Below are 16,204 nucleotides of genomic sequence, written 5' to 3'. Positions count from 1 at the left end.
TCCTCCTGACAGAGCTGGTGTAACTGAGTCAGGTTTGTAGCCCTCCTTGCTCGCACACGCTTTTTCAGTTCTGCCCGCAAATGTTCTATAGGATTTAGGGAGGGCTTTGTGATGGCTACTCCAATACCTTGACTTTGTTAGCCATTTTGCCACAACTTTGGAAGTGTGCTTGTCCATTTCATTGTCCATTTGGAAGACCCATTTGCGACCAAGCTTTAACTTCCTGACTGATGTCTGTCAGGACCCGGTTACGAACTCAGGTCTCCAGTGTGAGAAACAGTCACTTAGCAAACTGAGCCACTAATAGTCGTCAGAACCCAGAAGATGAGGCAGACACAGCAGTACTTGAGACGGTGTTTTAATAAAATAAAAAGATAAGTACTTCAGGCAAAAATATAAATCCACAACGTCAAAAGTAATTCCAAGAGAAAAAGGTAATTCTCCAAGTGAAAAGGTAAATCCACAAGGTAGTAGGTACAGCAGGGGAAAAGCCTCAAGATAATTTTAAAAAAAATAAACGAGAACAAAAACAGTACCACGAGTCCAACTGGAGTAACAAATGTTCACAGCATCGCTGGGTGCTTACGTTCAAACACAGAGCAAAGAACTGAGGAAAACTAAGGGTTTAAATACATTCAAGGGAAACGAGGCACATGTGCAAATAATAACTGGGAACAAAAGGGTCAAAAAAGCACAATAGGGGCATCTAGTGGCCAAAACCGGAACAATCCTGGCCAAATCCTGACAATGTCTTGAGATGTTGCTTCAATATATCCACATATTTTTCATTCCACATGATGCCATCCATTTTGTGAAAGTGCACCAGTCCCTCCCGCAGCAAAGCACCCCTAGAACATAATGCTGCCACCCCCGTGCTTCACGGTTGGGATGGTATTCTTCGGCTTGCAAACCTCCCTCTTTTTCCTCCAAACATAACAATGGTCATTATGGCCGAACAGTTCTATTTTTGTTTCATCAGACCAGAGGACATTTTTCCAAAAAGTATCATCTTTGTCCCCATGTGCAGTTGCAAACCGTAGTCTGGCTTTTTTTATGGCAGTTTTGGAGTAGTGGCTTCTTCATTGCTGAGCGGCCTTTCAGGTTATGTCGATATAGGACTCGTTTAACTGTAGATATAGATACTAGGTCCGTTGCTCTTGTTCTGGGATTGATTTGCACTTTTCACACGAAAGTACGTTCATCTCTAGGAGACAGAACACGTCTCCTTCCTGAGTGGTATAACTGCTGCGTGGTCCCATGGTGTTTATACTTGCATACTATTGTTTGTGCAGATAAACATGGTACCTTCAGGCGTTTGGAAATTGCTCCCAAGGATGAACCAGAATTGTGGCGGTTCACAATTTTTTTTTCTGAGGTCTTTGCTGATTTCTTTTGATTTTCACATGATGTCAAGCAAAGAGGCACTGATATTGAAGGTAGGCCTTGAAATACATCCACTTGTATACCTCCAATTGACTCAAATTATGTCAATTAGCCTATCAGAAGCTTCTAAAACCATGACACCATTTTCTGGAATTTTCCTAGCTGTTTAAAGGCAGTCAACTTAGTGTATTTACACTTCTGACCCACTGGAATTGTGATACAGTGAATTATAAGTGAAATTATCTGTCTGTAAACAATTGTTGGAAAAATTACTTGTCTTGCACAAAGTAGATGTCCTAATCGACTTGCCAAAACTATAGTTTGTTAACAAGAAATTTGTGGAGTGGTTGAAAAACAAGTTAATGACTCCAACCTAAGTGTATGTAAACTTCCGACTTCAACTGTGTGTGTATATATATATATATATATATATATATATATATATATATATCTCAGCAAAAAAAGAACCGTCCTCTCACTGTCAACTGCGTTTATTTTCAGCAAACTTAACGTGTAAATATTTGTATGAACACTGACATTCCTGTCTTGCAGGAAATCAAGCACAGAACGAGCAGTATGGCTGGTGGCATTGTCATGCTGGAGGATCATGTCAGGATGAGCCTGCAGGAAGGGTACCACATGAGGGAGGAGGATGTCTTCTGTGTAACGCACAACGTTGAGATTGCCTGCAATGACAACAAGCTCAGTCCGATGAGGCTGTGACACACCGCCCCAGACCATGACGGACCCTCCACCTCCAAATCAATCCCGCTCCAGAGTACAGGCCTCGGTGTAACGTTCATTCCTTCGATGATAAACGGGAAACCGACCATCACCCCTGGTGAGACAAAACCGCGACTCATTAGCGAAGAACACTTTTTGCCAGTCCTATCTGGTCCAGCGACGGTGGGTTTGTACCCATAGGCGACGTTGTTGCCGGTGATGTCTGGTGAGGACCTGTCTTACAACAGGCCTACAAGCCCTAAGTCCAGCTTCTCTCAGCTTATTGCGGACAGTCTGAGCACTAATGGAGGGATTGTGCGTTCCTGGTGTAACTCGGGCAGTTGTTGTTGCCATCCAGGTGTGATGTTCGGATGTACCGACCCTCTGCAGGTGTTGTGCCACTGTAAGGAGGATCAGCTGCCATCCAGTCTCCTGTAGCACTGTCTTAGGCGTCTCACAGTACGGACATTGTAATTTATTGCCCTGGCCACATCTGCAGTCCTCATGCCTCCTTGCAGCAAGCCTAAGGCACATTCACACAGATGAGCAGGGACCCTGGGCATCTTTCTTCTGGTGTTTTCCATAGTCAGTAGAAAGGCCTCTTTAGTGTCCTCAGTTTTCATAACTGTGACCTTAATTGCCTCCCGTCTGTAAGCTGTTAGTGTCTTAACGATCGTTCCACAGGTGCAGGTTCATTAATTGTTTATAGTTCATTGAACAAGAATGGGAAACAGTGTTTAAACCCTTTGCCATGAAGATCTGTGAAGTTATTTGGATTTCTACAAATTATCTTTGAAAGACAGGGTCCTGAAAAAGGGACGTTTCTTTTTTTGCTGAGTTTATAAGGGGAGAGGTTGTTCATTTTTTTTTGCAGTACAAGGGGAGGGTCGATTGAAAATATTAACATTGGGGAGGATGGTGCATTTCTTTTATGACACATTAGTTGTTAGTTGACAGTGAGGAATGAGATCTGGCTGTTCTTTGTCAAGGGGCACTGCAAACAAGGAGGTCAAGTTTAAGAGGGAGAGCGTTGCTGGGAAGTTTAATTTTCCCACATTTGCTTTGGCTGAACACCTGAGATCAGGGGAACTTTTTGCCCCTTTTCTTACTCCAAAATAATCCAGGATAGCTGGCTGGATATGAGTTTATCTAGATCTAAAGGTTGTCAGTAGATACACAATACCATATCCTCCTCATAGGACAACATCAACCATATACTGTACATCCACAATAATGTACTAATGTGCCTAATTTGATAAACCTTTGAAAGCAACACTAGAAGCCTAGCATCAATTCTGTGAATGGAGGCCATGGCAGGATATGATTTTGTCCTTCTGGCTAACACAAGTCTCTCATGACAGACTGTTACATAAATGTAATGTCTGTTATATAAACCTAACGTCTGTTCAGATTAATGCTGGAGCATCCACTATAAAAGGCCCTACAATTGGGAAGTGAAGAATGGTCAGACTTCGTTTGCCCTGCCAGAAAAACGAAGCAATCTAGAGAGACTTCTGTGACCCTTCTAAGATACAAAGGTGCAGTATGTTATGTCATATTAAACTAGATACAAATAATTTGCAGTGTGAATTAAGTACATTCTTGTAATGGGAATTGGTCATGGGGATTGATTGCTTTACCATTTACGTTTTCTTATGGCTTCACAGTGAGGGATCCAAGTGTGTACATTTTGAAGTCATGAGCCACGGATTCAGTGAAGATCACCTTCCATCCACACTTCCCCCTGTGGTCTGCCATGCCTGATACTGGAAACAAGGTCACTTGTTTACATGTGGTTATTCTGCTTAGGCTTACAGGAAGGTTAGTGTTCAGCTTTTTGTTTCAGCAGTGACAACCATTTTGTTTTCCCCCTCCTGCATACAGTCACTCTTCTGAGTTCTGAGTTCTGACAGGGACTATCAGAAGGTCCAGAGACTTTTCAACAACACCAACACTGGGCTTCCAGATCACCAGCATCGAGAGGGTCCAAAACAGGGACCTCTGGGAAGTCTTTCAATGGTATGTTTACATCAACTCTCACACACTATCCTAGCATGTTACTTCCAAAATACTATGTAAACTCTGGCTTGAACAAGATTATGGGGAAGCAGCTGTTTTTATCCCTCTTTCTTTAGGATAAGAGATTTCATTAAGTAAAAAACAATGGAGGTTAAAACAGCAAGGAGCTACATCTCTTCCACGGAATGGACCCAAAACACGTAGAGGCCATTTGCAGAGATAACTTCGACTGGAGGCTGTGTGGAACCAACGGAACTGTGTATGGCGAAGGTACCTCATGTTAACCATCTGTCAGAAGTGTACTCAGATTTTAGAAACAGTCATTATCTCACTATAGTCTGTCATTTTGTTTTACTGATGATCTTCTCTGTTAATGTTAGGGAGTCCCCCCCCCCCCCCCCCCCCCAAAAGGCGAGGGAACCCCCACTTTCTATGACAGCTGTGTGGAAATGTCCTGGACCCATATATGTGGTGTTTAAAACGAACCAGGTGTTCCCCCGAGTTCCTCATCAAGTATGATGATAGCGTCATGCACTCGTCCTCTTCGGCTCCAGCTCCCCCCAAAACTGTCTCTCTCCAATCCATTTACAAAGTCCAATAACCAACATCCAACCTGATTCAAGCAACAGCTGCTCCTACACTTTGAGTCCATCTCAAGCTGTCACCACTTCCTCTAATCCAACCGATTCTCTTCCCCCTTCACGTCTCCCAAAACCTTCCTGAACTGCCTGGGTTTCAGTCAAGCTGTAGTCCTCATGAAGCCAGCCCCAAGTTCTCAGTTGTTGGATACCACCCTAGGCCAAGCTAATTGGTCTTACACTCCCTTATTCTGCCTCAAAAACTCATTATCCAAACCAGCACCCCCTCTCGTACACTTACTACCCCACCCAGCAGCCTCTCTTATACATTCACTACCCCAGCCAGTACCCCCTCTCCTACACTCCCTCCCCCAGCCAGTACCCCCTCTCGTACAGCCAGTACCCCCTTTTATACACTCACTTGGCCACCCAGCATCCCCTCTCGCACACTCACGCCCTCAGTCAGTGCCCCCTCTCGCACACTCACTCCCTCACCCAGTGTTCCCTCTCACACACTCACTCCTTCAGCCAGTGCCCCCTCTTACACACACTCTCCCTCTCTCTCAAACAGTGCCCCCTCTCATACACTCATTAGCCCTGGCACTGCCCACACTTGCACACTCACTACCCCTGCTTCTCGCACACTTTCCGTTCAACTGACACACCCTCTCAGCAAGAGCTACTCGCATTCTCTCTGCCAGCAGTACCTCTCACCCACTATCCCCTTCATCCTCACTGAGCACACCTTATCACACACTTTCTCACTCATCATACTCCCCCACTTACACAGACTCCTCCACACTCTCGGGGTCTCACCACTCCACATCGAGCACTACTTCTGACACATCTTCTGCTACTATCACATCATCTGGAGTGCAGGAGTTAAACAATTTGCTGGTTAAAGTTCAACCTTTTGACAAATTGTAGTGTTTCTGAATGATAATTCCATTTTCATGTCAAATATGCATAGTTGGTGTGTTAAACCCTTGCAACAAGCAAGAATGATGTTCAACACAGGAGGCTGGTGGCACCTTAATTGGGGAGAACGGGCTTGTGGTAATGACTGGAGAGGAATTGGTGGAATGATAAATACATCAAACACATGGTTTCCAGGGGTTTGATGCCATTCCATTTGCTCCGTTTCGGTCATTATTATGAACCATTCTCGCCTCAGCAACCTCCTGTGATGTTCAACTAGTAACAAGGCATATGATGAGCATGTTTCCTATGGTCTGCTGACACATTTTGTAAAGTAGTTGGATTTCTGTGTTTAATTAAATAAACTCAATGACCAATAGAAAGTAATTGACTAGATGTGAGGAGTAATGCAGAATAAGTAGGGTGCATTTCAGCAACTTCACCCCTAGGGGGAAGCAAACGCCTTAAAAAGTAGAAAAAACATGAACATTTTATTTTATGCGGTGGTGCATTCAGAAACTATTATGACTGCGTTTACACAGGCAGCCCAATTCGGATTATTTTGTCAACACTGAACTACACATTATATAATAAATGCCATTTAGCAAACACTTTTATCCAAAGTGACTTACAGTCATGTGTGCATTCCCTTTACTTATGGGTGGTCCTGAGAATCAAACCCACTACAATGGCATTACAAGCACCATGCTCTACCAACTGAGCTAAAAAGGACACATTTCAAAATTTTATCCATAAATACAATTTGTTTACACATAAGGTAATTTCCCTCTAAATAAATAAAAATAGACTACCAAGGATTATAGATTATCTAGTGATGCCATTGATGTACTTTTTGCTTTCATTTTAGCAAACTGTGATCTTGTCCTGGGTGGAGGTGCGCGTGGAATGGAGGTCATAGAGCCGACCCAGGGTGGTGGATGAGGGACGTAAGTCATCAGGCCTGGCTGAAACGATGGATGTGTCAAGGAGTTAAGGGAGCCAAACTGTGCAGAAGCATGTGTCAAGGTAGGTCTGGGGGTTCTCTGTCTTGAATGGTTTGAAACAGAGGGATTGGAGGGAGGCCTGGGTGGGTTTGAGTAGTGTGAAAATAGTGGCTGGGTACTGAGTGTGGGCTGGGCAAAGGCAGGTCCTGTTGGGCAAGGAGATCTGAACCTTGCATTGTTGGGCAGCTCAGGGGTGGCTGGTGAGCGTAGCATGACTGGAATAGATGTCCAGTGCATGTTGTGGTGGCTCTGGTTCTGGACAAAGTTAGGTGGTGGAACATAGGTCCCAGGCCTGGACCCTTCCCTGTACTGAATAAGGTACTCTGGGTAAACCTGATGCTTCCCGACCACCACAAATACAGTGGGGTTGTAGATATCATCCACACAGCTGTCATAGATGGTGTGACTTCCATCTTTTGAGGGGGGGCAGAGGTAGCTGGTGTGTCCTTGTGTGTAGTTTCCCACCAGCACACGACAAACAAACATGGACCTGACTTCTGAATGGCTGGTGTAGCTGTGGGAGAACTTGGCATCCTTGGAGAAGTAGCTTCCTGGAAAGAGATGGGTTAGAATTAGAACAATCACAGTGACATTACAAAGACATTTGTTTTGTCGACTTTTTCACTGTATTTCCACAAAGATGTGGTCCAATGCCATTTCCACGTAACATAAATTCTTATGTAAACTTAAAAATCCATTAGATATCACGTGAAATGCAGAACTCACCTTGCCCATAGGGTGTTCCTTGTGTTCCACCCATCCTCCAGTCTATGTTCTGCAGGCATATAGCATCCACGTGTTTAGAGTCTGTTCCATGGAAGAGCTGCTTCTCATTCTCCTTCCCTGCGTTTGTCTTTCTCATCACATCTCCTTGCCTTGGGAGAGGAACAACAGATGCATTTGTCAGTATCTTCATCGGCATGTCACCTCATAGCATTTGCATGTGTCTGCTCGTTTGCTGCTAGAAAACTAGAAAGTACCAGTTACCATTTAACATGCTACATCTGTTTCCATATGGTATGTTGTCACTGCTTTGATTAACACAGACAATACGAATATATTTCCTGGGTAGATTTACATTTCTTTTGGCATGAGGAGTTGTGATTCTTACCACGAAAAGACCTCCCACAGGATCCGATTCTGCACCCTCTCAATAGTCGTCACACTGAAGCCAGTCATAGTTTGGTGGAAAAGATCCAGAATATTCTTGTGCTCAGCTGAGGAACTCTGCACAGCAACCCTCTAGAGAGAATGTGTTTGAAAAGAACACCTCCTTTTACCAATGTAATAGCTTTATATTTCACTGCCTTCTGACCAGATGGAAGATCTTATGAGTTAGAACATTATTATGAACCTTGAATCCAGTTTCAGGCACTGAAGATTTATCCCAGTGATTTGGTAAAGCTTTGGATTTCTGCAGGCGGTTACTAGAGTCTTTTTTGCTGAGGAGGAGTAGAGAAAGTTAGACAGCATTATAAGAAAATACAGGTCAGTACAGTATAATCTCAGCCACCTGCTAGCTTTCTCTCTGAATTTATATCCAATAGCAATTGAGCCCGGAGACGAGGATAGTGTAGGCTACTCTACAAGGTCTCTTACCAACGTGGGTTGTCACTATCATCAATTGTATCCCTGATTGCCTGGATGTTGCGGTAGGTGGACAACATGGATGCCACCAGTTCATTAGGTACTCCCCTCTGCTGCAGGATGTTGAGCGGGTGGGGCTCGTAGAAGTCGTGAGACCTGTCACAGTCCACCTCTGCAGCACAGGTTCCTGTAATGTAGCGCTGACAGACGTGGAGTCTTCTGCATTTCTCCTTGTCAGGACAGTATCCGTACTCTCCACTACCTTTGTTGTATGTGAAGCAAACCTGGAGACAAACACAGACCACTCCTGATGAGGGCTTGATAAGGACATTGGATAAGTGCCAACTCTGTTTAAGTGCATCAGTCCCAATTCAAATTCATTATTTGTACAGATATCTGCATGCTCAGTTTAGTACACACACTTGGATGACAGCCTCAAGTCTGTGCATTTATCAGTAGCCATTTTGGACATGGGGAAATAAACATTGAATATACAATGCCTGTGAATCAAAAGTAAGAATCAGCTTGTGTTCCCTTCTGGCATTGCATCTTTATGTCACGCCCTGACCATAGAGAGCTGTTTGTTCTCTGTTGGTTGGGGCGTGATAGTGACTAGGGTGGGTCATCTAGGTGATTAATGGTTTATGTTGGCCTGGTATGGTTCCCAATCAGAGACAGCTGTTTATCGTTGTCTCTGATTGGGGTACATATTTAGGCAGCCATTTCCTCATTGTGCTTTGTGGGATCTTGTCTACGAATAGTTGCCTGTTTGTTTGGTGAGTTTTGATTAATTAAATATGTGGAACTCTACGCACGCTGCGCTTTGGTCCAATCATTATGACCGACGTGACACTTTTTATGCGTGTATTCAACTGAAATTGTACAGAGGCTGACATAAACAGTGCATTCAGAAAGTATTCAGACTCCTTGACTTAAAAAAAATACGTTTGTTACAGCCTTATGCATTGAATGTATTATAATTTTTCCCCCCTCATCAATCTACACACAATACCCCATAATGACACAGCAAAAACATTTACATAATTATTCAGACCCTTTACTCAGTACTTTGTTGAAGCACCTTTGGCAGCGATTACAGCCTCGATTCTTCTTGGGTGTGACACTACAAGCTTGGCACATCTGTATTTGGGGAGTCTCTCCCACTCTTCTCTGCAGATCCTCTCAAGCTCGGTCAGGTTGGATCGGGAGCATCGCTGAGCAGCTATTTTCAGGTCTCTCCAGAGATTTTAGATCGGGTTCGATCATTGGACATTGAGACTTGTCCCGAAGCCACTCCTGCGTTGTCTTGGCTGTGTGCTTAGGGTCGTTGTCCTGTTGGAAGGTGAAACTTTGTCCAGTCTGAAGTCCTGAGTGCTCTGGAGCAGATTGTCATCAAGGATCTCTCTGTACTTTGCTCCATTAAACTTTCCCTCGATCCTGACTAGTCTCCCAGCCCCTGAAAAACATCCCCACAGCATGATGCTGCCACCACCATGCTTCACTGTAGGGATGGCGCCAGATTTCCTCCAGACGTGACGCTTGGCATTCAGGCCAAAGAGCTCAATCTTGGTTTCATCAGACCAGATAATCTTGTTTCTCTTGGTCCGAGAGTCTTTAGGTGCCTTTTGGCAAATTCCAAGCGGGATGTCATGTGCCTTTTACTGAGGAGTGGCTTCCGTCTGGCTACCCTACCACAAAGGCCTGATTGGTGGAGTGCTGCAGAGATGGTTGTCCTTCCGTAAGGTTCTCCCATCTCCACAGAGGAACTCTAGAGCTCTGCCAGAGTGACCATCGGGTTCTTGGTCACTTCCCTGACCAAGGCCCTTCTCCCCCAATTGCTCAGTTTGGCTGGGCGGCCAGCTTTAGGAAAAGTCAAATTTCTTCCATTTAAGAATGATGGAGGCCACTGTGTTCTTGGGGGCCTTCAATGCTGCAGAAATATTTTGGTACCCTTCCCCAGATTTGTGCCTCGACACAATCCTGTCTCGGAGCTCAACGGACAATTTCCTACACCTCATGGCTTGGTTTTTGCTCTGACATGCACTGTCAATTGTGTGACCGGGGTGGCAGCGTAGCCTAGTGTTTAGAGCATTGGACTAGTAACCGAAAGGGTTGCAAGTTCAAATCCCCGAGCTGACAAGGTACAAATCTGTCGTTCTGCCCCTGAACAGGCAGTTAACCCACTGTTCCTCATTGAAAATAAGAAATTGTTCTTAACTGACTTGCCTATTTAAATAAAGGTAAGATAAAAAATATAGACAGGTGTGTGCCTTTCCAAATCATGTCCAATCAATTGAATTTACCACAGGTTTCTACAACTCGACTGGAGTCCACATCTCAATGATGATAAACGGAAACAGGATGCACCGGAGCTCAATTTCGAGTCTCATAGCAAAGGGTCTGAATTCCTATGTAAAAAAAGGTATTTGTTTTTTATGTAGAATACATTTGCACAAATTTCTAAAAGCTTGTTTTAGTTTTGTCATTATGCGGTATTGGGTGCAGATTAATGAGGGGAAAAAAATATTGAATCCATTTTATAATAAGGCTGTGACGTAACAACATTTTGATCAAGTCAAGGGGTCTGAATACTTTCTGAATGCCTATAACGCACATACTGGGGGTAAAAGGGCGTTGTCATTCTGCAGCAGTAATGTAAACAGCTCCTTCCTGTCCAGTTCTTCCAGGTGGTGCTCTCTCAGGACTCTGATGTTGTGTTCTGACGTCAGCTCATGGCAGAGACGGCATCCTTGTCTGGAAATCACAAGAAGAGCGAGAGCCGATTTCTTATTTGGCTCTTAATTTTTTATTTAAAAAAAAAAAATGGCTTAAATGTCAAATCTACAAACTGCCATGAACTTGTAGCAATTGACATAGTGTAGTGCATTACCTCTGTCACATTCTGTAAGACCATGTGAATTTAGAAAATGGAAGACATAAAATAGTAGAATGCACAGTAGTAAAAGTAAAATGACTGCAAGAGTAAAAACAAAACAGAAAAGTAAAAAAGGTTTACCTCTCATTGGATGGACATGTTCCACACAGGTAGAACTTACACAGGTGTAAATTGCTGCAGCCACTACATCCTTTAGCTCTGCATAACCTCATCTTCGTCTTGGCAACTATCTGTTTGTTTCCCTTAGAGACAGCACAGGTAAACATCTCCTGATTCCCTAACACACTTTCCAGGTCATCTTCTATGGTGCTAATGTTGGCACGCAATTCTCCCAGCTCAAAGGACCCATAATGGGCACAGAGGACCTTGTAGATCAGAGCTGTTGTATCCATGTCCGTCACCGTAAGACACCTGACTGCTGGCCCTTGCAATTACATGAACTGTACATATATAGTCAAATATGAAGTTGAACTCTGCTCTCCATTAACTACAAAACAGATGACCAGCATGTGACAACCATTTCTGACTAAATGAAACTTAGTGTATTTAACCACTCCCCTATTATGAAGTTAGCCAAGTATGACAAACAGGCAACAGAACACACTAATGACGGTACACAGCCTTTTAAATTCGTCACATTGAACTCTGGCCGAGTGGCATGTGGAACCTTAATTTACATCACAATAGGCCTGTTAGACACACAGTAGCAGCAGTAGTTAATCATTGATTCAGTTTAAAGTCAATAAAGATGATATTTGTCAAAAAATATGTTTCTGACATTTGAGTGTTTCAAAATCTCTTAGAAAAGAGTACGATTGTCCCAAAAAAACATCCACAATCAATTATTTGAGTTTATTCAGTTTAAAACAGAAATCAAACCTGTTTCATTTACAAAATGTATAGACTGTCAGCAGACCTGAGTAAAGGAAACATGCTCATCAAATTCATTTTTGTGCAAAATTACCAACGTCTGGTTAGTTGTGAACAGCTTTACTATGATTAAGCCCCTACAAGGTAAAGATACACAGCTATAAAACATATTTAGTATGCAAATGCATTATCATTCATCATTTTAATACATGTTCTGTTTTTGAAAATGTGAAGTTCGCCATCAAAACCTTCTATTAACTTACTGCTCCACCCTGACAAAGGCAAGTTATTGGAGAAGGCACTTGTTCTTTTGTTTGGTGTCCCTCCTATGAGCTGTTGGAACACTGTACAGTGACTCAGGAGGAGATCTAGTGGAGGCACCTGTCGAGGGAGAGAACACCCGAGATAGCAACCTATCTGAGGGGGAGAGTGTGCTAGAAGAATGGCTTGACGTGGAGGGGGAAGTGCGTGAGGGAGTTTGTGTGTAAGTGGGGGAGTAGGATGAGTGAGAAAGTGTGGGATAATGTGTGCTCAGTGAGGATGAAGGGGATAGTGGGTGAGAAGAACTGCTGTCAGAGAGAGTGCGAGTAGTGGTTGTTGAGCGGGTGTGAGCCCAAGATAGGGTGCCAGTTAAGGGGGAAAGTGTGCGAGAGGGGGTACTGGCTGAGGGAGTGAGTGTAGGAGAGAGGGTGGGGGGTTGGGGAGCGAGTCTACGAGAGGCTGTACTGGCTGGGGCAGTGAGTGTATAAGAGGGGGTACTGGCTAGGGCAGTGAGTTTATAAGAGGGGGTACTGGCAGGGGCAGTGAGTGTATAAGAGGGGGTACTGACTGGGGCAGTGAGTGTATAAGAGGGGGTACTGGCTGGGGCAGTGAGTGTATAAGAGGGGGTACTGGGTGAGGGCGTGAGTGTGCAAGAGGGGGCACTGGGTGAGGGCGTGAGTGTAGGAGAGGGGGTGGGGGGTTGGGGAGCCAGTCTTCGAGAGGTGGTGTTGGCTGGGGGAGCGAGTCTACTAGAGGCTGTACTGGCTGGGGTAGTGAGTGTAGGAGAGGGGGTACTGGCTAGGGTAGTGAATGTATAAGAGAGGGTACTGGCTGGGGTAGGATGTGTATAAGAGGGGGTACTGGCTGGGGTAGGGAGTGTATAAGATGGGGTACTGGCTGGGGTAGTGAGTGTAGGAAAGGGTGTACTGGCTGGGGAAGGGAGCGTATAAGAGAGGGTACTGGCTGGTGCAGGGAGCGTATAAGAGAGGGTACTGGCTGGAGCAGGGAGAGTATAAGAGAGGGTACTGGCTGGAGCAGGGAGAGTATAAGAGAGGGTACTGGCTGGAGCAGGGAGAGTATAAGAGAGGGTACTGGCTGGGGCAGGGAGTGTATAAGAGAGGGTACTGGCTGGAGCAGGGAGAGTATAAGAGAGGGTACTGGCTGGGGCAGGGAGTGTATAAGAGAGGGTACTGGCTGGAGCAGGGAGAGTATAAGAGAGGGTACTGGCTGGGCTAGTGAGCGAACGAGAGGGTGTACTGGCAGGGGTAGTGAGCGAACGAGAGGGTGTACTGGCAGGGGTAGTGAGCGTACGAGAGGGTGTACTGGCAGGGGTAGTGAGCGTACGAGAGGGTGTACTGGCAGGGGTAGTGAGCGTACGAGAGGGTGTACTGGCTGGGGTAGTGAGCGTACGAGAGGGTGTACTGGCAGGGGTAGTGAGCGTACGAGAGGGTGTACTGGCAGGGGTAGTGAGTGTACGAGAGGGTGTACTGGCAGGGGTAGTCAGCGTACGAGAGGGTGTACTGGCAGGGGTAGTGAGCGTACGAGAGGGTGTACTGGCAGGGGTAGTGAACGTACGAGAGGGTGTACTGGCTGGGGTAGTGAGTGTGTGAGAGAGGTTTGCAAATGAGGAAGTGTAATCTGGGCCTCGGGTGATATCCACTAATTGAGAACTTGTGGCTGGCTTTATGAGGACTGGAGATTGAATGAATATCAATGGGGCTTGGGCAGGTTTTGGGAGCGACTGATGGACAAAACGTGAAGTGGGACGAGAATGGGTTGGATTTGAGGAAGTGGTTGCTGCAGTTTTAGATGGATTCAAAGTGGATGGAACTCTCTTCGATGGGGTGGCAGCAGCTGTTGCTGATGCTGATGCTGCCACCACCATGCTTCACTGTAGGGATGGCGCCAGATTTCCTCCAGACGTGACGCTTGGCATTCAGGCCAAAGAGCTCAATCTTGGTTTCATCAGACCAGATAATCTTGTTTCTCTTGGTCTGAGAGTCTTTAGGTGCCTTTTGGCAAATTCCAAGCGGGATGTCATGTGCCTTTTACTGAGGAGTGGCTTCCGTCTGGCTACCCTACCACAAAGGCCTGATTGGTGGAGTGCTGCAGAGATGGTTGTCCTTCCGTAAGGTTCTCCCATCTCCACAGAGGAACTCTAGAGCTCTGCCAGAGTGACCATCGGGTTCTTGGTCACTTCCCTGACCAAGGCCCTTCTCCCCCAATTGCTCAGTTTGGCTGGGCGGCCAGCTTTAGGAAAAGTCAAATTTCTTCCATTTAAGAATGATGGAGGCCACTGTGTTCTTGGGGACCTTCAATGCTGCAGAAATATTTTGGTACCCTTCCCCAGATTTGTGCCTCGACACAATCCTGTCTCGGAGCTCAACGGACAATTTCCTACACCTCATGGCTTGGTTTTTGCTCTGACATGCACTGTCAATTGTGTGACCGGGGTGGCAGCGTAGCCTAGTGTTTAGAGCATTGGACTAGTAACCGAAAGGGTTGCAAGTTCAAATCCCCGAGCTGACAAGGTACAAATCTGTCGTTCTGCCCCTGAACAGGCAGTTAACCCACTGTTCCTCATTGAAAATAAGAAATTGTTCTTAACTGACTTGCCTATTTAAATAAAGGTAAGATAAAAAATATAGACAGGTGTGTGCCTTTCCAAATCATGTCCAATCAATTGAATTTACCACAGGTTTCTACAACTCGACTGGAGTCCACATCTCAATGATGATAAACGGAAACAGGATGCACCGGAGCTCAATTTCGAGTCTCATAGCAAAGGGTCTGAATTCCTATGTAAAAAAAGGTATTTGTTTTTTATGTAGAATACATTTGCACAAATTTCTAAAAGCTTGTTTTAGTTTTGTCATTATGCGGTATTGGGTGCAGATTAATGAGGGGAATAAAATATTGAATCCATTTTAGAATAAGGCTGTGACGTAACAACATTTTGATCAAGTCAAGGGGTCTGAATACTGAATTCTGAATGCCTATAACGCACATACTGGGGGTAAAAGGGCGTTGTCATTCTGCAGCAGTAATGTAAACAGCTCCTTCCTGTCCAGTTCTTCCAGGTGGTGCTCTCTCAGGACTCTGATGTTGTGTTCTGACGTCAGCTCATGGCAGAGACGGCATCCTTGTCTGGAAATCACAAGAAGAGCGAGAGCCGATTTCTTATTTGGCTCTTAATTTTTTATTTAAAAAAAAAATGGCTTAAATGTCAAATCTACAAACTGCCATGAACTTGTAGCAATTGACATAGTGTAGTGCATTACCTCTGTCACATTCTGTAAGACCATGTGAATTTAGAAAATGGAAGACATAAAATAGTAGAATGCACAGTAGTAAAAGTAAAATGACTGCAAGAGTAAAAACAAAACAGAAAAGTAAAAAAGGTTTACCTCTCATTGGATGGACATGTTCCACACAGGTAGAACTTACACAGGTGTAAACTGCTGCAGCCACTACATCCTTTAGCGCTGCATAACCTCATCTTCGTCTTGGCAACTATCTGTTTGTTTCCCTTAGAGACAGCACAGGTAAACATCTCCTGATTCCCTAACACACTTTCCAGGTCATCTTCTATGGTGCTAATGTTGGCACGCAATTCTCCCAGCTCAAAGGACCCATTATGGGCACAGAGGACCTTGTAGATCAGAGCTGTTGTATCCATGTCCGTCACCGTAGGACACCTGACTGTTGGCCCTTGCAATTACATGAACTGTACATATATAGTCAAATATGAAGTTGAACTCTGCTCTCCATTAACTACAAACAGATGACCAGCATGCGACAACCATTTCTGACTAAATGAAACTTAGTGTATTTAACCACTCCCCTATTATGAAGTTAGCCAAGTATAACAAACGGGCAACAGAACACACTAATGACGGTACACAGCCTTTTAAATTCGTCACATTGAACTCTGGCCGAGTGGCATGTGGAACCTTAATTTACAT

At 44.7% G+C, this 16,204-nt stretch overlaps 1 protein-coding gene across 2 annotated transcripts; it reads right to left on the bottom strand.

Moving 5' to 3' along the window:
* Nucleotides 1-6,095: 6,095 nt before the first annotated feature.
* LOC139378536 (protein mono-ADP-ribosyltransferase PARP12-like) lies at nt 6,096-16,046 on the bottom strand. 2 transcript variants are annotated; one of them, XM_071120806.1, is made up of 7 exons: nt 15,647-16,046; nt 15,251-15,386; nt 8,225-8,496; nt 7,980-8,067; nt 7,737-7,867; nt 7,352-7,500; nt 6,096-7,176 (listed from the first exon to the last, which is right to left on the bottom strand). In XM_071120806.1, the coding sequence occupies exons 1-7, from the start codon at nt 15,916-15,918 to the stop codon at nt 6,440-6,442; spliced, it is 1,785 nt and encodes a 594-aa protein (XP_070976907.1). In that variant the 5' UTR covers nt 15,919-16,046; the 3' UTR covers nt 6,096-6,439. The 2 variants fall into 2 exon arrangements, with proteins under 2 accessions (XP_070976907.1, XP_070976906.1); XM_071120805.1 differs by lacking the exons at nt 15,251-15,386; nt 15,647-16,046 and adding exons at nt 10,831-10,966; nt 11,229-11,520.
* Nucleotides 16,047-16,204: the final 158 nt, after the last annotated feature.

This window comes from Oncorhynchus clarkii, chromosome 21 (assembly GCF_045791955.1).
Source record: "Oncorhynchus clarkii lewisi isolate Uvic-CL-2024 chromosome 21, UVic_Ocla_1.0, whole genome shotgun sequence".
Lineage (NCBI taxonomy): Eukaryota > Metazoa > Chordata > Actinopteri > Salmoniformes > Salmonidae > Oncorhynchus > Oncorhynchus clarkii.
This window is presented reverse-complemented; position numbering and strand designations above follow the sequence as displayed.

Excerpts from the sequence above, each read along its gene's own strand:
- LOC139378536 (XM_071120806.1), bottom strand. The coding sequence starts at position 15,918 with ATGGATACAACAGCTCTGATCTACAAGGTCCTCTGTGCCCATAATGGG. Across the intron at positions 7,501-7,736 it reads CTGTGGGAGGTCTTTTCGTG|GCAAGGAGATGTGATGAGAA; the intron begins GTAAGAATCACA and ends TCCTCTCCCAAG. Across the intron at positions 7,177-7,351 it reads AGGAACACCCTATGGGCAAG|GAAGCTACTTCTCCAAGGAT; the intron begins GTGAGTTCTGCA and ends ATCTCTTTCCAG.